The 19587-nt window shown below is 58.0% G+C and overlaps 7 protein-coding genes across 7 annotated transcripts; 2 read left to right on the plus strand and 5 right to left on the minus strand.

Annotated features, from left to right (window-relative positions):
• Positions 1 to 490: 490 nt before the first annotated feature.
• On the plus strand, positions 491 to 2115 carry C7974DRAFT_21905 (uncharacterized protein; the record flags this gene model as incomplete). The annotated part of the gene is made up of 1 exon (XM_046137128.1): positions 491 to 2115. A coding segment is annotated over one exon (1485 nt), but the record flags the coding sequence as incomplete, so codon positions are not given.
• A 2116-nt stretch (positions 2116 to 4231) lies between these two features.
• On the minus strand, positions 4232 to 5125 carry C7974DRAFT_371613 (uncharacterized protein; the record flags this gene model as incomplete). The annotated part of the gene is made up of 1 exon (XM_046140029.1): positions 4232 to 5125. The coding sequence occupies one exon, from the start codon at positions 5123 to 5125 to the stop codon at positions 4232 to 4234; it is 894 nt and encodes a 297-aa protein (XP_046003247.1).
• A 1939-nt stretch (positions 5126 to 7064) lies between these two features.
• Positions 7065 to 7397, minus strand: C7974DRAFT_408171 (uncharacterized protein; the record flags this gene model as incomplete). The annotated part of the gene is made up of 1 exon (XM_046143304.1): positions 7065 to 7397. The coding sequence occupies one exon, from the start codon at positions 7395 to 7397 to the stop codon at positions 7065 to 7067; it is 333 nt and encodes a 110-aa protein (XP_046003248.1).
• A 453-nt stretch (positions 7398 to 7850) lies between these two features.
• C7974DRAFT_408172 (bucentaur or craniofacial development-domain-containing protein) lies at positions 7851 to 8885 on the minus strand (the record flags this gene model as incomplete). Its single annotated transcript, XM_046143305.1, has 1 exon — positions 7851 to 8885. The coding sequence occupies one exon, from the start codon at positions 8883 to 8885 to the stop codon at positions 7851 to 7853; it is 1035 nt and encodes a 344-aa protein (XP_046003249.1).
• Positions 8886 to 9032: 147 nt separating this feature from the next.
• C7974DRAFT_349378 (uncharacterized protein) lies at positions 9033 to 10901 on the plus strand (the record flags this gene model as incomplete). Its single annotated transcript, XM_046139434.1, has 1 exon — positions 9033 to 10901. The coding sequence occupies exon 1, from the start codon at positions 9183 to 9185 to the stop codon at positions 10899 to 10901; it is 1719 nt and encodes a 572-aa protein (XP_046003250.1). The 5' UTR covers positions 9033 to 9182.
• A 518-nt stretch (positions 10902 to 11419) lies between these two features.
• C7974DRAFT_21946 (D-arabinono-1,4-lactone oxidase-domain-containing protein) lies at positions 11420 to 13583 on the minus strand. The gene has a single exon (XM_046137138.1). It carries the CDS (start codon positions 13402 to 13404, stop codon positions 11554 to 11556), a length of 1851 nt encoding a protein of 616 aa, XP_046003251.1. The 5' UTR covers positions 13405 to 13583; the 3' UTR covers positions 11420 to 11553.
• A 914-nt stretch (positions 13584 to 14497) lies between these two features.
• On the minus strand, positions 14498 to 19443 carry C7974DRAFT_21952 (RNA dependent RNA polymerase-domain-containing protein). Its single transcript, XM_046137142.1, has 3 exons — positions 18854 to 19443; positions 14621 to 18601; positions 14498 to 14568 (listed from the first exon to the last, which is right to left on the minus strand). Exons 1-2 carry the CDS (start codon positions 19302 to 19304, stop codon positions 14622 to 14624), a joined length of 4431 nt encoding a protein of 1476 aa, XP_046003252.1. The 5' UTR covers positions 19305 to 19443; the 3' UTR covers positions 14498 to 14568; position 14621.
• Between the last annotated feature and the right edge of the window lie 144 nt (positions 19444 to 19587).

Genomic DNA, 19587 nt, shown 5'->3' on the forward strand with positions numbered 1-19587 from the left:
CGAATTCAAGTCTTTGGTATCCCTTGCTATCAAGATGCTGGCGAACTCCAGGTTGCACATACCTGACAGCCTCTTTCAAGATATGCATGTTCTCAGCAAAACAGTGCTATAGCACTCATGTAATCTCTGCAGTATAGCCTAGAAGCAACCAGAAGCATGGAGTGTATAGACGTGCCAACAAAACATGCACGACATCTACCAAGTAGCCCATGCCCGTCGATCCGGATAGTTCACTACCAGAGCCATCCTACCACTCTCCGGTTGCAAGAAATGGCATAACGGCGCGAAACAAAGTGCCACATTCTTGGTAAAATCAGCTGCTCTGTTGAGTGCAAGCTGCGTGACCTCTCGAATTCCTCCTCTCGCACCACCGACCGCGGACAATTATCGTGTCTTGGCATTAGGCATTTTGCATTCCGATGTTACTATCTCTCTGTAACCTGTAAAGCAGTCGAGGCGAGTGTGAAGGAGGCATTCCGAAGTCTGTACTCGACGATACTTAAGACGACGGGATACGTGCAGAGAGAAATCAGACGCTATCACCATCTGGCTGAGAACCCACTGTCACCGACAATCCTTGGATCAATCATCGAAAGCCATGAGGGTCATTATGGGTGCCCTGGGCTTGGCCCTTCCTGCATCTGCACTCGTACGCAGACAGGCAATTCCCCCCGTGGACGACTTTTGCCCTGCCGAAGTGGTTGCCGAGACCGACATCTTGACAGCTGTGTACGGACAAGCTGTCGTTCTGTCGACTAACGTCCCGTCCGCGACGGTCATCCCGGCGGGACCATTTGGTTCCAGCGCGATCACGGTGAACGCACCTACTACGTTGGTCGCCTCTTCCACGGCATACACTACGATTACCTACACCATCGAGTTCACGTCTACATCTTCAACCTCGTGTACTGATACCGACATCACACTTTCTACTTCGTTCACCGAAGGCCCTGTTGAAGGCACCACTACGGTCTCTGCATCTGGAACCAATCCACCATTCGTCGAAGTTACTACGACTCCAACTCCATGCGTTCTCGCTCCGACAGACGCTACCGTGTCTATTACTGCCACTCTCGGTGCAGGCGTATCTACCTCGATCAGTGTCCCTGCCTGCGCGACTCTCTTGACGTTCGAAGTCGCTGGAGCCGGAACACAACAAATCGCCGCGAATCCCGTCGACGGTGGAGATGGTGGCATTGTATCGGGTACCCTTACAGTCGCCGAGGACCAAAGCGTCTCGCTTATCGCAGGTGGCCTCGGACTGAACAATGGAAACGGTGGTGGCAGCGCCTACGGCCCGGGCGGTGACGCAGGAACAGGTGCGGTTGGTGGAGGAGGCGCCTCTGCCTTGCAAGTCGGTGGCGAGGATATCGCTGTCGGTGGCGGCGGCGGAGGTCAAGGCGACTTTTTGTTGGACGTTGCCGGCGTCGGTCTTATCAATACTATTCTCCAGCTCCTCAACCTCGTTCTCCCGGTTCCCGTCTTCGACACGAACACGGGCGATGCCGAAGAAGTTGGACAAGGTGCTATCTTTGACCTCGGCGTCCTACAACTAGGCCTCCTTCAAATAGGAGGAGGTCAGCCAGGCACTCAAACCGCGGCTGGTGCAGGCGGTGAGGTCCTTTTAGGGCTGGACCTAGGTTTGCTTACCAGCCCTGGAGCCGCTGGAAACGTACATGCCGGAGGAGATGGTATAAATCCCATCGGTGGCCTCTTGGGTTCCGTTGGCTCTGGCGGAGGTGGTGGCGGTTACTTTGGTGCTGGCGGAGGCGGCACCCTAGGTGGCCTACTTGACGCCCTCTCCGTCCTAGATCCAGGCGGTCTTCTAGGTGTCGCCAGTCCACTAAGCCTTTCTGTCTCGGGTGGAGGGGGCGGAGGTTCCAACTTCATCAGCGCTGCCCCGAATGTCACTGAGGTGCCCCCACCCACCCCGTACAACCCCAATGGAGGCTATGTCGTTGTCACCTTCTCTTAGACAATGAAGCAGAATGAACGGTCTGGAAACGTCGTTGGAAACTTTTTACTATAGCATAAGTAATACAGGGTAGTTAGAAATTGAACAATCGATCAATTGACAGAGTGGGTCATATTTAAGAATGATAGGTTTTCTACAGATTCTTTTGCAGAAATGGTGGCAGTGACATCTATATCGGGTTACTACTTTAAGGTCTTGACATCTCTATCTAGCCCAAGACTAATACCATTGTGACTGTTCTGTGACCTCATAAGTGGCTCCCTGGGTAGGTACGTAGTAGAGCAGTACTATAGGTATAGAAAAGTATAGTCTTTATATATACCCGTTGCAGGTACCCTGCATTACCATTGTATACGGAGTCTAGCCCTCGCCTGTGCCCTGCACACACACATCCTATAGCTATCTAGCCACTTAGGGTGCGTGAGTACCTAACTCGTGACAGTATACTATACCAGAGGAGGAGGTGGTTAGCACATATCGGCAGGCACCGGTACTTACAATTACTGTCTTGACGGCCATGAAGAATGTCCCAATCAAACTCTCTGTGCGCGGATGCCGGGACATCTCTGCTCGGGATTTTCTCCAGCCACTATTCCCCAACCTCTGCCAGAACTTCCCCTCTTCCTCCGCATTTTCTTGTAGACCTGGCTGTGACGTAGACTAGAAGTCACCACTCACTCTTATCAATTCGGGTATATTCGCAATCAGGTACTGAGCTATGTACTTAGGGTATGATACCACCCCGTCCGATACCCGAGGCTGAATTGTTGTGTTTTGAATAACATGGCGGCGCGTTCGGGATTGGGAAGTGTTTCCAGTGTCTGTGAAGTAGTGACCACTGTTCGAATTCTCTTTACCTTCCAGCACGAAACGCGCCTGTCAGCGTCGAGGTCCTTGAAGGAACTCGAGATGCGAAGTAGAATCGTGTTCTTCTTCCAATATGCCTTTCCGCTGTTGTAATCGGTATGGTGCTCTTATCCGGACACTGGAGAGCCGAGCCGTCGGGGGCGAGAGAACTGTGCATGGCTCATTTGGTAAGTATGTCATCCTGACTTCAGCATCGAAGATGATCTTGTGGACTTGTCCTTGGGAATGCCTACGGATGAGTACTGATGTTGATCAGTGTGGAAAGCTGGAAGACTTGAGCAGCTGATCAGGTGCGAGAATGAGTGATCAATCTCATCTATCGTTGTTTCTACTAAGTAGATTAGTACTTATACCAAATCTAATTGTGCACGCTAACCCATTTGTGCTCTGATCCCGCGCATTCGTCCAATTGGCTTGCTTCAGTTGGTGAGATCCTTCATGCTGACCATGCCTTGATCCACTCGAAAAGTGATCCAACTTATCCTCTCAGCAATCAGAGATCACGAGCAATTGGGATGACCGTTGTTTGGATCGAACGAAGTTATCAAGTTAATCGATGAAGTTCTCTCCCTGCTTAGAGGCGTTATAACCACTTATATATATACTTCTAGTCTTAGATAAGAGTAAGGTACTAAGTAAGTTAGTGATGATTACTCCTAAATAGGGCCAATCCATATCAATCTTATCTAATTATATGCTTAGACCTTCCCTCAGCTCACGTAGGATGATTGAACGGTGACCTGCTGCAACAACTGCTTATGTCGCACAGCTTGATCCTTGGAGAAATAACCGACAAGCTCATGACAGTTCCGCTGACAGATCCGAAGACTATCAGGACCGTGATGAGGCAGTGCATGCCGGCGGGGTTCCACACTGACCAGATTAAGATACAGCTTGCGAGATAGTGTATATGCCGGCAGCGAGACCACGACACGATGAACAGCGCCTGCAGTGTACTTATGTCATGCCTGATCCATTACACTACGAACATGTGCTCATTATCCTTTTCCCTTCCTTCACACGGAATACCATGCCATGCCATCCATCCATATACCTACACGCGATCGTCGGGGTATCCATTCGTTCGTCCATCCGTCCATCCGTCCATCCCGAACCCGAAAAACAAGAAAGCCGATTACGTGCTGTGCGGCGCAACGCTGTGGATATGAAAACGCCGGGCGGGTCCTGCGGGGAGTCCCGCGGTGCGATGCAGTGCGATGCGATGCAGTGCGATGTGAAGCGATGCCGAAAGAACCAACCAGTCTGGTGCGGAGTGCAGCGCAGACGACCAAAACCCAGAAAACAGATCCGAAGCAAAAGAACGAAAAGGCGAAAACGAAGAGAAGAGAAAAGACGGGCGGCGGAGGGAAGCGCAGCGCATGCACCCCCTCACACGCCCCCCATGACAACCTCGCGCTCCCGCTCCTCGCCGGCCAGAAAATCCGCCTCTTCAAAATCACTCGCGCACCCGGCCGCAACCCGGCCCTCGACAAACCCCTCACACCCCGCACTCCCCCTCTCCATCCCAATCTCCATTTCCACATCCCCGTCGCCCCGCTCCTCATCCACCTCCACCTGCACCTCCACCCCCCTCCTCCGCCGCCGCGGCACAGCAACCACCCTCCCCGGCAGCGGCGGCGGCACCGCCGACAGCGGACTCACAGGCACCTCGTCGACGCGGGCGCGCGGGCCCAGCGGTGCTGCAGCATCGGCCCACGAGCGCTTGCCCGCGGCGCGGACGGCGTCGGGGAACGGCGTGGAGAAAGCGTGCGGGGCGAGGAAGAGCGCCGGGGCGGGCTGGGCAGCGTAGGCGTATGTCGCGGTGGGGTTGGTCGCGGTGGGTTTGGGGAGTCCGGCGAAGGGGAGCAGTTCGCGCGCGTGCTGGAGGGAGGGGGCGGCGGGGTCGAGCGGGATGGCGAGCGGCGAGTCGTGGTACGCGGTGTGCGGCTTGCGGTGGGGGGTTTGGAGGAGCGCGGACGCGGAGGGTGGTTGGAGGTGCGTGGGCGGTGGTTGGAGAGCCAGTGGTTTGGGCGTTTTGTAGCCCTCCGGCACGGATTTGCGGACGCGCATGCCGACGCTGAGGAGCGAGGATTGGACGTGGTCCGGCAGCCGTGGGGCGAGGGTTGGGTGGGGTGGTGGTTGCGGGATGGAGCGCAGGCCAGGGCCGTGGTAGTCCGCGTCGTCGTCGTCAGTGTCAGAGTCGGGGGCCGAGTAGAAGTAGCTGGTGATGGCGGGCTGGAACGGGCGCTTCGACCTGTGCTCGGAGAGGAGCGCAGGAGGCATGGCAAGCAAGGGCGCGGCGGGCGGCAGTAATGCGCGTGCAGCTGCAGGCGATATGCACTGCCGCTCTAGACGGCGGCCGTGCAGGTGGGGGATGTTCTGATACTGCACGGTTGGCCGCGTGCCCTGACCGGAGAGGGGCGCTGATGCAGCTGCGGCGACGTCGAATCAGACGCGGCCGTCGATGCGCGGCGAGGATCCTCCAGCAGCCAAATTGGGAGGGGCAGGCGGGCAGTCCTGACACGCCGACGCAGCGGGGATCGTGAGCGGCGATTGAGCGAGATAGTAGCGAGATGAAGTTGCGAGAGTGAAGTGGAGAGGAGGTTAGCGATGGCTCGGATGACGGCAACGAGCAAGAGGAGCTGCTGATCGCGGCGATCTGTCGCGGTCTTAACGCGACCAATATCCGACGCGTCTTTTACTATACAGTGTACCTGTGCCACACAGTGTGAGCTGCCGTTCCTGGCGACGATCTCTCCGCGTTATATGGAGCTGCCACGCTACCTGTCTCATGCCAAAGTCTCAACGCTCCGGCGTGGCTTTGTTTCTGCATCTGGCAATTTCCACGACAAACAATTCCTGATTGGCACACGCCGGACGTTGTGTTTCAAGCTTCTCTATCCCAGACAATCGCCCAGCTTGACTCAGCACCTCTGTCGTAGCCGTGGGCAACGTCTCCACTGCGGGCGTGGTCGACGGCAAGTGCCGACTCTCGACACTTGACACCATCGTCACAAAGCAGTCTGCGGTAACCTTCTCCGTCTGCAAACAACCTTCTCCGTGTGCGAACAGCCTTCTCCGTGTGCGAACACCCTTCTCCGTCTGCTAAACGCCGTGACACCAAAGTCCTCCCAGCTACCATCTCACGAACGCAACTTTTACTCTTATCAATTCGCAACCTGATCGAGTGTGCGTCTATTGCATCACGACTCATACCCGGCCCAGTCTTACCCGACCATGACACCGCAGCCGATTCACACCCAGCTCAGCCTTGCCCGGCCATGACACGACGCCGGCCGTGCGCGTGCATGAGCATTGATGCCGCCTTGGTCCTCGCATCACGATCGCCGCGAGCTTGATTGGGCCACATGGCATTCTTATCCGGAGCGGGAATGCAGACCGCACCTGCTGTGCATGCTGCGTCCACGCGTGCTCGCAGGATACTGCTATCAGCTACGAAGTATGTGATGTGATAGTCGGCGACGCAAAAAGCCATCGCCTTTATCTGATAGGCTTACTGGTCGCTGCCTAAAGCGTATTAGCGTTCGACAGTGATGTACGCACGTCCGACCAACATTTGACACTTGAATACAACCTGCGAGATGTGATGTGACTACTCGGTAAATCTGTGACGTGCATACACTCCAACAAGAGAGCGCCATGAGCCCAAGTATGAATCCATTTTGCCATATTGTGCAGTTGGCCAGTGCTCGTCGGACGTGCCTACAGGCAGTGCCTACCGTACTGCTAAGACGAGAGTATGCGTCTTTCAGAGAATTGCCACCTATGTAACGTATGCTAGTATCTGTGTGTATGAGAGTATCGTATCCCCACCACCCAGCACGGCCTCGACCGACCAGAAGCCTTCATCGACACGGCAAGACAATATTGCGCGTCCCTCCCTTGCCCACGTCTACGAAGGCAACGTCAAGGTCTCGCAATCAGCAACGTCACGGTCTCGCAATTGGTGCACTGGCTGAGCGAGTCTGCGCATGGCACGACGCACGATCTATTCGCGGTCGCCTGATTCGATTCACTCACCAACCCACTGCGGAGTGTTTATTATTCTCCAACCTCCAATGTCCCCACAATCCAACGATGAGTTTCTGCGCGTCACGACCACTCCGCCGCACTTCCCTCGTCCTCAGCAATCTTCCTCAAGCACTCAGCGACGCGATAAAACGCCTCCTTGGGCGCCCACGGCGGCATCGCCCTACTCCTCTCATCGCCGTCGGGCCACGTCTCCACCAGCGAGAAACTCATGTCGAGATCCCGCGCGCCGCGTCGGCGAGGTAGGGCAGTGTTTGCGCGGGGTCCGCGTGCATGAGCCACGGGTTTCGAAGACCTTCAGGCCCTGGGCGTGGGCGAGACGTGTGGCGGCGGTGAGGCGCGCGATGGGCTCGCCCTCGATGCGGAGCGCGTTTGCGTGCAGGGCGTGGGCGATGGCGTGGATGTCGTGGGCGGCGAGGGCGGGGTTCCAGGGGTCGACGGAGAGGGGGGGGGGGGGGTCGTTGAAGTTGAGGCCAACGTCGTAGACCACGCCGCGGTACTTCATGGTTGGTGGGGTGAGAGGACAGACGGCTGGAGGTGTGTGTGTGCCAGGCTGGGAGGGCGGTGAGCGTCTTATGTAGCGCAGCACGCAGCGCAACGGCGGACGCATCCAGAGTCCTGACACGGAAGCCGGTCGATGCGTTCGCTGTGTGTGCAGTGGCAAGCCGCTGGACCCCGTCTCCCGGCGCCCACGCGACGCTTCTCCACCTGTCGTGCCTCTCCTGACGTCGGCTTCTTCGGCTTCTCAGTTCGCCAGCAATGACCGGTGGTGTGGTTGTAGAGGTGGAGCCCGTATTGCGCGTATTGTCACTCTCCACTGTAAACTACGCTAACGCGACTCCTTGGCGTTGTTCAAGATTATAGACCCAAATGTGATGCAACAGTAGACTGGTATTACCGACACCTGAACGCAATGCAGAACATGGATTGGGTATCAAACGCGCAAGCAATCTCCCACCTACGTCAACGCCGTCGCATTCGCCACGCGCCCCCTGCGGCCCTCCTCATCCCTCCGCGCCTCAACACCCGCCAGAAACTCCCTCCGGTCCATGTAATTCTCCTTGCTCTTGCCGTGCTCGTGCAGCTCATCCGCAATGCCCGCTTTGTCGACGAAGCCCGTCCAGTCCATGCGGCTCTTGGCCACGACATTGAGCTTCGTCGGCTTGAGGGCGGGCGCGGGCGCAGGGGCGTCGGGCGGCGGGGCATCCGGGCGGGCGGTCTGGCGCGGCCAGGCGAGCTGGTGGGCGGGCGGCAGGGCGCGCACGTAGCCCGTGGGGTTGGGGTCGAAGCGCGAGGGCCGCTTGGGCGGGCGGCGCGTGTGGCTGGCGGGGGTCGGGGTGCTGACTGGGGCGGCGGCGGGGCGCGCGGGGGTCCAGCCGTCGGCGGCGTGGGTGGCGAGGGCGGAGCGCGGGATCTGCTTTTCCTCGGTGGTGGGCTGGCCGGCGAAGACGAAGGTTTTGGTGATGGTGAGCAGGTCGTCCTCGGGGGGTGCGTCGGCGGGCGGGGCCACGGGCGGGGCGGCGTCGGGGGAGGTGTCGGGGGCGACGGGCGCGTCGTGTGTGGGTGTGGGCTGGGGTGCTGGCGATGCGGGGCGTATGGGCGCGGCGGTCATCTGCGCCCACAGCGCGTCGACGTCGACGGTGGCGCCGTCGGTCCTGGCCAGCGGGCGCGTCTCCTTCTTCTCGACGGCGCGCTGGGCCCGCGTCTTGATCAGCCCGCCGGCCTCGTCGTCGGACGCCGGGCCATCGTGCGTGCCCTTCTTGCGCTTCGTGCTCTTCTTCCGCGCGGCCTCGATGGTGACCTCATCGCCGGAGTCCAGTTCGTCGTCGACGGGCGCCCTGCGCTTCCCCTTGCGCGCGACCGGTGCGTCCTCATCAGACGAGCTGGCGGCGTCGTCGGCGGGGGCGGTGTCAGGGTTGAAGTCTTCGTCGGACGACTCGTGGTAGGGCGCCTCGGGCTCGAGGTCCTCGTCGCCGTACGTCTTGGGCGCCATCGCGTGCGTGTTGTGGTCGTGGACAGTGAAGTCGGTCGTGCCGTGGATGATCGCCGCTAGAGTGCAGCGGGCTAGCGGCCAGCGATGCGCGCCCCTCCTACGTCATGCAGCGCGTCGCATGCCCGCCTTTGTTGTGCTATGCGCCCTCGACTCTCACGCCGCGACCGCGACACCGCGACTGCTGAGACCGCTGAGATCCCGTGACACCGCGACATCCGATACCGTGACGCCGCAACACTGCGACTCCACAACACCGCGACACCGACACGCGACACCGAACGCACTGAGATCAACACCATGGCGCCTGTCGAGACCGACGCGGCCGCGCGCAGCAACAACACGCCGATCCTGCTCTTCGGCGGCCAGACGTTGCTCGTCGCCGGCCTCACTGCCCACGTCCTGCTCACCACGCGCCGCGCCGCCAAAGCCCTGCCGCCGTCGACGCGCACGCGCACGCAGAACGACCTGCGCCGCCGCCATGCGCGCATCTTCTCGGCTATTGCCGCGCTCTCCCTCGCCAGCGTCACGGCCTTTGCCGTCGTCTGGCGCGTCATGTCGTACGTGCAGTGGGCCGAGCTGGGCCAGCACAAGACGCCCGGCAGCCTGTGGCAGGGCTGGTACGGCACGGGCGACGACGGCGTCGGCAACTGGCACCTCGGCGACTGGATCAAGGACGTCGACCTGCTGCGCGAGTCGGACGCCGTCGCCATCCTGCGCCCCGAGGGCTTCTTCTACACGGCCCAGCACTTCATGGGCCTGCTGGCCAGCGCCGTCTTCATCGGCGTCGAGGGGCACCGCCGCAACCTGTCGCCGTGGGCCATCGCGTCGTTTGTCGTCCTGGGCGCCTACGGCAGCCTCGCCTACTCCCTCAGCCTGTTCTTCGTCACCGTCCTGTACACGCCCTTGACCGTCCACAGCGCCGACACGCCGCTCGACGACGCCCTCTTCACCCCTCGCCCCGTCGTCTACTGGGGCCCCGTCGTCGCCTCGCTGCTGGCCCTCAACGAGCTGCCCAAGCTGCTGGCCCACGGCGACGTCTTCCGCATCCTGCGCGCCGGCCGCGTCCTCGTGCCGCTGCTGCTCGCCTTCGCCCCGCAAATCACCCCCGTCAGCCTGGGCGTCGCCCACCGCTCCAAGGCCGCCGCCCACCGCTCCTACGCCTCCGTCTTCCACTTCATTGCCATCGTGTCCGTCGTCTTCTACGCCCGCGTCCTGTACCTCAACGTGCGCGACTCGGTCCCCGCCCCGCCCAACCCCGTCTGGGACCTCTTCGCCAACGCCGTGGGCCGCGACACCTCGCAGACCAACCGCCTGCTGCAGGCCTTTGGCATCTTCGCCCGCAAGCTGCGCACCATCTCGCAGCACCCCGCCCTGACCATCACCTCGCTGGACGTGCTCTTCACCACCCTGTCGCTGCTGACCTGGACCTTCACCCGCGACCTCGACGTCGATGCCCTGCTCAACGCGTCGATCCTGTCCTTCCTCGCCCCCGCACACCACCACCGCCTCTTCGAGCCGCTCATCCGCCGCCTCGACGCCGCCACCAACCTCTCCGACCCCGCAAACGTCATCCCCACCACGACTCCCCGCAAGCGCGCCCGCGCCTCCGCCGCAGACAAAGCCGCCATCGCCGAGGCCGCCTCGTCTCCAGACCCTGCCCGCTCCACCCGCCGCTCGACCCGCCGCTCCGCCCTCGCCGCCTTCGACAACGCCGTCGAGGAAGTCACAGGCAGTCCCGCGTCGCCCGCGCAGCCGACCACCGACGCAGCACCCCGCGTCTCGCCTTCGCCCTCGCTGCCTGACGACGACAACGACATCGACAACGACAACGCAGACGCTTCGTACGTGCCCGACGCCCAGACCGCAGAGGACCTGCGCCAGACGGAGATGGACGGCGCTGTGTCGGACGAGTACGCCGAGGCTGCTGAGAGCACGGGGTTGGCGCTGTTTTTGGCTTTCTTGGGGGGCGTGGGGGGCGTTGGGGGGGCTGTGTTGGGGGCGGAGGTTGCTTCGTGAGAAAGCGTGGGAGGGACGGGGAGGGGGAGTTTGGGTTTGGGGTTTGGGGGTTTGGGGGTGTGGAGGTGTTGTTTTACTGCGCGTTGTTCTGGGTTCGGCGTTGGAGGTGTTGGGGGGTTTGTGGATAGGATAGGATAGGATGGATGGGATAGGATAGGATAAAATATGATATGATAGCGAGGAGTAACGAATGATAGCGAAGCGTAACGAACGAGCAATGAATTCAATCCAAGCACCTGCACAACACAACACGATCCACATTAACCAGGTTGCGATACAGCCGATGAGACAGCGTCCACGCATTGCGTACTCGAGCACCACACGCCCAGCTGTTCGTCCACGAACCAGAAACGCGGGGAGTCAGGCGCTGGGGCTTGGCTACGGCGTTGTATACGGCGACGCTGCGCGCGGGTTCGAGGGGGCCGGGCGAAAGGGTGGATGGTAGGGGAGCAGCGATAGCGGCGATACGTGACAAGTACTAGATCGAGTAGCACGCTTCATGGAGTGAGACGCTTCAATGAGTAACAGACACGCTTCATCGAGTGACGCTTCATCGAGTGACGCTTCATCGAGTGACGCTTCATCGAGTGACGCTTCATCGAGTGACGCTTCATCGAATGACACTTATCAAGTAAGACACTTTCAATCCTAGCTACATCTTCTCGAAATTCGCCTTCCCATCACTGCCCTCCCTGACAACCGGCTCCAGCCCCTCCTTCCCGCCCGTCCCCGCCGCCTCAACAAACTCACTCATACTCTCGACCAGCGTCGCCGTCTCGGCCTCGGAACTGGCACTCTCCATCTCGACCCTCCGCCCCTCGAGCACCACGCTGCGCTCCGCCTCCGCGCCCGCCATCAAGTCAAATGACTCGGCGCTCTCGCTGCGCGCATCCACCTCGGCCGTCTCAAACACGTCCACCCCGCCGTCCCACCACCGCGCCTGCTCACCCACCCAGTCGACGCCGCCCGTGCGCCGCGCCCGCCGCACCACCTCCTTCTCCTCGAGCGCGAACACGGGCATCTCGGCTTTCGGTGGGAGCAGCGTGCGCCGGTGCCACGCGCCAAGGAACATGCCGTCGGGGTCGACTTCATTACGCACACGCGTCCAGGCGTCGAGATCGGCGCCGTACGCGCGGGATAGGTATGTGTGGTCGACGGCGGTAAAATTCTTGGCCCAGTGGGGGCGGCCGTTGTATTCCTTCATGAGGTGCTCGAAGGCCTGGTAGTAGCGTTCGCGGCAAGGGGGGTCCTGGTTGTAGGGGCGGTAGAGCGTGGCGTTGAGGTACAGCGAGGGGGTGTCTGGGAAGCTGGTGTCGAGGTAGGGGCGCGGCGAGGTGCGGGACGAGGTGTTTGCGATGCGGACTTCGATGGGCGAGTGCACGTACAGGCCCTTGGAGGTGAAGGGGATGCCCGCGGCGGCCTCGTTGCCGTGCAGCCAGTCGGTGAGGCGGGTGAGGGCCTCCGGGCCGTGGTGCAGCGGGATCGACCATTCGTTGACGAATTGCGAGTACAGGCAGTTCATGAGCAGACCGGTGCGTTGCTCCTCGACGGCGGAGATGACGGCGCCGTCTTTGAAGCCGTACTGCATGCCGAAGACGAACCACTCGACCCACGGCAAGAAGCGCGGCACGTACTGGCTGATCCAGAGCAGGATGTGGTAGGTGTGGAAGCCCACGCTGCCGCCGTACCAGTTGTACTGGGGCTTGACGTGTTCTTTCTTGGTGGTGGAGGCGCGCCAGACGATGGCCCGCTTCATGTAGGGCAGCCACCAGACGCGCACAAACTCGTCCGAGGTCCAGAGGCCGTTGTTCCAGTCTGCAAGCACGTCCGCGATAGGGCGGATGGTCTGCACCCACTCGATGTCCGTGTGCGGCACCAGCTCGAACTCAATCTCAACGATGATGCCCAGGCCGCCGAGCGAGACAAGCGCGGCGCGGAACAAATCCGGCGACTGCGTGGCAGAGCAGCGCACCGCCTGGCCGTTGGCGAGGACAATGCGCAGGCTGCGCACGCGGTCGGACAGCAGGCCATGCTGCATGGAGCTGCCGTGCGTTGCCGTGGCAATCGCGCCCGCAAGACTCTGCACGTCGATGCTGCCCAGATTCGGCATCGTCAGGCCGTACTCCTTCGCCTGCTCGTTCAGGCTGTGCATGCGGATGCCGGCCTGCACCGTCATGGTGCGGCGCTCCGGGTCCACGCCCAGCACCTCCTTGAAGTCGTCGAGATTCACCATCCACGCCGACGTGCAGGTGAGGTCCGACGGCGAGTGGCCGCAGCCCACCGTGACGACGCGGCGGCGCATGCGGCGCGCGAGCGTCACGACTTTCTGCACCTCCTCCAGCGACTGCGGGCGGATGTAGAGCTCCGGGCGCGCGTGGAACGTGCGCGCCCATGTGTGGTGGATGTGCGACTGCGTCGCGCGGAACGGCACGCCGGCGTCGGTGCGCTCGAGCTCGATGTTGAAGCGCGGCGGCATGGTGAGCGTGTTCGTCGGGGACGCCATCTCGGCGAACTGTGGTGTGAACGTCTAGGCGCGGCGAGATGCGCAGATGTCGATTTTAATGACGTGGACGATGTCCCGCTGGTGTCGCCGGTCCCGCGGCAGCCTTCCGATCACTGAACGGCCTCGACGCACTGCTGCGTGGTGTCGTGTAGGTTGCGCGGACTCAGAACAGCCATATCATATCGTACGACGTGCTGGTGGGGCTTGCGATCTAGAGGCGGTGGTGAAAGTGGAGCCCAGCTGTCTCAATGCAGTTGGTACGCCCGATCCTAGCTCCGATGTGCGGTTCTCGACTCAACTGACCGATCTTACGAAGCTGTAGGTGGAGAAAGTGTTTTATAGTATGGGTATCAGGTCTCTGACATTAAGCATGTCTCTGACATCAATCATGAAGTGTAGCTTGAGAAGACTGTGAGCCTTCTATTGAGGGCCCTCGACGGGTCAGGCATTCGAAACACATGATTCAAGAACCACGTTCCAAGGTTCTAACAACCACGAGATGACACAACATGGCTACATCAAAACCGAAAACACGTCTCAGTGCGTCTCCTTGCACAGTGTCAAATTGTGGAAATCTGATTAGGTAGAGAGAAGCATGTGAATGATCGAATACCGAACACATGACTTCGAGATCCCGCACTCCCTGTCGTGGGTTGTGCGACTCCAATGGGCGGGCTCACTTGCTCCACCATGGGTAGAAACCTTGTAGGATATATGAGTGAGGACACTCCTGACGACCGTTCGTTGGGGGAGGGAGTGTGCGAACAGGTACATCACAGACACAGATCAGTAGACAAGTATGCTATGCGATCTACTGAAGCTATGCAATGGAATGAAACAAAAACATGCCAACGCCTCTGTGTACTTGCAATTTGTTGCTGTCTGTCCTTCCCTCTTTCCTTCCTTCTTTCCTATCTCTCTCGTTCTGCTCACCGTCTTGTCTGCGATATAGTATGAATGGCTCAGTGTGGTCTCCGGACTGGCTCGGTGGTTGGCCAGTCTCTGGAATCGACTGTGTTTGATGTTGATTGATTTTGATTTTCAGTGGAAGTGCGGCCTCGTGATGCGTTCCGGCACTAATTGTTGAGGTGCGTGGTTTGCTTGTAGTTGCTCATCCAGGTCTAAATATCGACGGCGATACGTTACAAAAGGCGAGGTCAACTGCTATAACACGATTAGTCGATGTGAGAGGCACCGTCGTCTTCGTCAAACTCACCTTATGCGGTCCTCTGCCCCAGCACGCTCGCTTCATCGTCGTCATCCGTGTCGTCATCGTCGTCTAGTTCGAACGCCCTGATCGGCTTCGGCTTCATGTTCGCTCTGATGTTTGCAACAATGTATCGCGTGCGAGGGAACGACTCTGCCTTGATCTTGGCGAGTTCGTCGCCGGCCATCTGGAAAACGAACGTCTGCGCAGTTTTACGGTCATGGAACTTCGTGTACAAGGTGGACGCCCGAAGCCTGTCCCACAGACAGACGTCTGGTCTCAGCCACGGGTGCAGCCACAGCTTGATCATGGGGTGGTCAGTTTTGACGGGCTTGATAGCTTGGAAACGGGCGTAGAGGTCCTCGACGACCTTGGCGAAGACCTCGATGCCCTTGCCTTTGTCATCCGTATGGGTGTTTGCATTCCATTCGCGATAGAGTTGAGAGATCTCGTACTGTATCCTGAGGAGTTCATCTTTGATGCTTTTATCCTCGAGGGCGTCCAGTTGTTCTCGCGGGTAGAGCAGATCTTTGTCCGCCTCTGTTGCTGACGAGAGAACGGTCTGTAGCTCCTTCATGGTAGCAACGTTGTGCGCCCGCACAACCTCGAAGTAGAGATAATCGATAATGTTTTCCGCCTTGTGTTCGTACTTCTTTTCCCTCGTCTTGTCGACGTCAGCACCGGAATCCTTAACAGCTGCGCATGCGTCCATGGCGTCTTGATAGATCGGCTGTTTTAGTTGCACTTTGCACCTCAATTCGCTCCGAAGATAGAAATACCAGTCTTCCAATGTGAACGTGTAGCCTTGTTTCGCGGCGTCGACAAGTAGATCGTGCATGTCGGCTAAGCGGTCTAGCCTGAAGGATGACATCTTGTTTTCCAAATACGACTGCTTCTCTAGGTATTTTGTTACTATGCCGAGCAAAGATGGTGCAGATCGAAAGACAAAGGACTTTTGCAAGAAATTGTCAACGCTCGGTTCATCGTGAACGTTAACCCCAAGATCGACTAGCTGATCTCTGTTAACGTTGATGCCATACTGCTCGGGATCTGGACTCTCGACTGGCGCGGGTGCGTTCTGGAAAGGTGCCACAAGCCTGTCTTCCCAACAAAGCCAGAAGATGTCACCATCGTAGTCGCCACCCTGCAGCTTTCCTGCCAGTGGGAACTGACCCTTCGAGGGGAAGACCACCACATCGACAAGGTGAGAGAGTTCTGGACAGATCACCGCACGCACTTTCTGTATATCAGAGTTCCGAACAGCAGGTTGGCGCGCGACCAGAAGGTTATGTCCGTTGAGATTCAGATACTTCTCATCAGTCAACTCGTCGACAAAGGAGGACGAGAATTGCACGTGTATCTCGCCAGGCTTCAACACCCCCAAAGGATCTGCCACGCCAAAAAGATGTGTTGCTTTCCCGACTGGGGTCTTTAACTTCGATTCTTGGAGGAGATGCAGCTTCTTGATGAAACGTAGGCAATTTTTGGCCAAGACCTGCAAGCGGAGAGGCGAAAATCCCGATTCAAGAAATAGCTTGATCTTGTCCTCCAAGGCCAGAGGTAGAGCCGCTTGCCACGCCATCTCGGAACCCTCTCTCGTTCTCGAGCCGTTCTTGTGGACATACTCGTAGAATTTCACCGGTTCTCTCACTCTCTCGAGTAGCTCGCTCTTGGCAGCATCAAGCCGTTCTTTCATGTAGTCGGCAATGACGTCCCGAGGTACATCTCTGTCTGCCAGGATCGGAATGAAGGAGATGTGGAGATCTGCATGTGCAGGTCCAGTGCTGTAGTTGGACACCTCGAACGTGAGACGGAGACGATCGAACGTGGTGTCAGACAGATCTTCTAGATGCGGCTTGAATTTGCGCTGGCTTGCGCTGATCCTGATCCAGATCGCCAGATGTTCGGGGTCCTTCGTGAAAGACTCGTCGCTGATCATCCAAAGCCCCTTTGCGCCTCCAATTCGACCTTGAAAAGCACTTGGAAGGGGCCCAGTGACGCCACTGACTTTCTTGTACAGCTTCCAGATCTCAAGCGCGGCGCCCACTGACATGACGGAACACCCATCGTTCATGACTTGGCGACTGGGGATTTTCTTCCACTTCAAAGTGGGATCATCAAACTCAGTAGCCTCGCGGTCGTTGCTCGCTAAGATGTCGTTAACGAAGTGAACCTGCGAAGGCTTGAAAACCAACGTAGGCGTTGTTCGCGAAAGGCCCAGGTCGAAGCGGGCATATGCTTTGCAGAAAGACTGCTCCGAGTTCTGGTCGAATGGGAGGAACCAGTTCAGCATTTCTCCAATCGGGCACCTCCTCGCGATGCCGCATCCTTCCGTCGCAAAGAGAACAACACGGAATTTGTGCGTCACAACTGCACTGCGGCCCTTCTTCTTTGGTTTCTTCAAAGGTTCAATGTGAAAGACCCTCCACTTGCGGTACAAGAAGGTGTGTTCGGAATCAAGCCATCTACTCCAGCGCTCGCGGATGCTCTTCAAATCCTCCTGAGTGCCACCACCCCACCCCTTGACATCAAGTTCAGGGACGTTCAAATACAAGAAACGGTCAGCCCCAAATTTTCGTTGAAAGCGACAAGATTTGTCTGGCAAGATCGGGTGTAGATCGAGCTCAAAGATAGGACCTGATCGTTTGCTGCGCAAGTTAATCTGGCCCTTGAACGTGAAGCCATCAAAACTGCGCTTAGCAGCCGACCACAGCCGATCTGGGTCCTTGAACTTGATATGCGTGACCTTGTCGTGTGTACGAAGTGACTGCCAGAACACCTCAGGGTCAGCACATGCTTGTGCAACATCCATGTTGCGTACGAGCTCTGCTACCGAGATTTTGTGTTCCAAGGCAATGCGTTGGCAGATAAAGAGTGCGAAGTACGGCATCGCTCGCAAGTCAACCGAAGGCTCACTGACGAACAGTCCTTGTTCTACAATGTCGCGGATGCGATGCCCGATCTTGGACGGTGATTCTACAGGTGTCTGTTCTCGTATAGATCGCGATTGGTGCCGAGTTGTTGTCACGCCGTTTGTCAGTTTTATGGGAGATAGAGCTGACTTATTGGGCGACATCGCACTTGCGCCTTGTGGTGGAGGAAATGACTGGTGTAAAGACATCGCTGCTGCTTTGGAATTATTGAAAGCCCCATTCTTTACCGGGGACAAAACTGGTTGTGAGCCTCCTATCTGTGGGGCTGGTTGCTGTTGCGAGAGGCGTCTTGGGCGTACTGAGGATACGGTGTGTAGCGACTCCACTCTGGCAGATGCATCCAGTAAGTCCTCCTCTGGAAGCGAGGACCCCCAGTTTGACGAGCTATCACGCCCTTGCGACGAGACGCTCGAAGGCTCTACCCGACTCTCCAGCTTTGCAGCTTCTCTGTGAAGCTTTGCGTTGACAGTCAAGAAATCCTGATCATCGAGTGATCCAATTGTGGTTGAACTGGTTCTTTTCATGAAAGGATGATGAATCTCAGTACCGCCGGCATCGGATGTGAAGGATGTGTTCGCAGTGTCTGGCTGGGTCTGCTGAGAGGACGACACTGTATTGAATGAGGTGTTTACTGTCGACTGAGAGGGTACGGGAGCATAGAAAGAGCGCGCCATGTCTAGAGATGGTCTTTTGAACAGCGACGGGGCAGGCTTGATAGCAGCTGGTACCTGTGACTTGTGGAAAGGCTGTGCACCTTCCGAGGTTTTCGTCAACTTTTGTGACCTTGCAGTTTCGGTGGAACAATCAGACGGTCGTTTCCTGGTGGTGCTCTTCAAGGAGAGGTGAGCACTTGCCTCGACTCTTCGTTTGGCTGACATCGAGGTGACTGATGGTGACAGTGACCGAGACGACTCTCTTGGTAGAGGAGGGGTCACAAAGTCATCCTCGTCTTCGTCCGTGGGTGACCCAGGGTCCATATCATCCGCACGCCGAGAATACGCTGCGTCTTTTCTGTAATTATCGAACAGACCTCTCGATCGGGGTGTGTCTTCAACAGCTGCGACCTCTTAGTATCAAAATGCTTGGGGACAATAGAATCTTAACGAGGTTCGCAGGGTGCAAGTGGCGAGAGAGCTGTCTCAAGATGTGAAAGGGAAGACGCTAGCGGTGAGCACTGAGAGCTACAAATAGCGGTGGCATAGCGGCACTACCGTACGTTACAATTTGGCGGGGTAATAGGAAATGACATTAGTGGGTACAAAATTGTGCACACGCAATTGTGTGAGATGATTCGTAGAAACGCACTTACATGGCTGAGGCGTCTTGAGCCTGGTTTGCGGCACGTTTCTTGCACTTACTGGCGTCCCTGACCTTGACACTGGCACCCCACGCGGGTCCTTCCTTCGCAATATTTCCGCCAATACACCCAACCTTTTTTCAATATCAAGAAGCTTAGCTGATATCGCAAAAGTAGACAGTACTTCATCGAGGGTGGACTCGTCTTGATAGTAAAAATACCGTAATCTCTGGATGACTCCATCTGCTACGGTTTTACTACGCGCAGGCGACTTCAATCCAGCTCCGATTTTGAGCTCCTCCAGTTGGTAGTCATTCTTGAGCGAGCGCAGCAGCTCGTCGAACCCCTCTGCGTTCTTCCGCGGTGTCGATGGCGGTACCGGTACCGAGGCGGGAGCGGCTCCTCGAAGACCCGCACGACCGCCAGCATTGTTCGGTGGAACTAGGCGGGGCGGCTGCGGCATGACCGCAAAGCCATACAGTCACAAAACGAACCAACAAACAAAAAAAAATAAGAATGGGTGGGAGAAGGCGACGGGTGCGGGGGTGCACGAGCAGGCTGTGCCTGAGGCTGCAGGTACGTGCTCTACGCGCGAGAGCAGGGGACGCGTGAGCACGTGCTAAAACACTTCACCGCATAAGCGCCGGAGGCTGTGCGAAGCGTTGCAGCTGACATGTACTGGTAGCAAGGATGAATTGTTGCGTTCGTGATAGGCTGAGTGCACTGCATGATTATCTCGTCTTGCA

Source organism: Boeremia exigua, assembly GCF_020726555.1.
Source record: "Boeremia exigua strain MPI-SDFR-AT-0100 chromosome Unknown C7974scaffold_1, whole genome shotgun sequence".
NCBI lineage: Eukaryota > Fungi > Ascomycota > Dothideomycetes > Pleosporales > Didymellaceae > Boeremia > Boeremia exigua.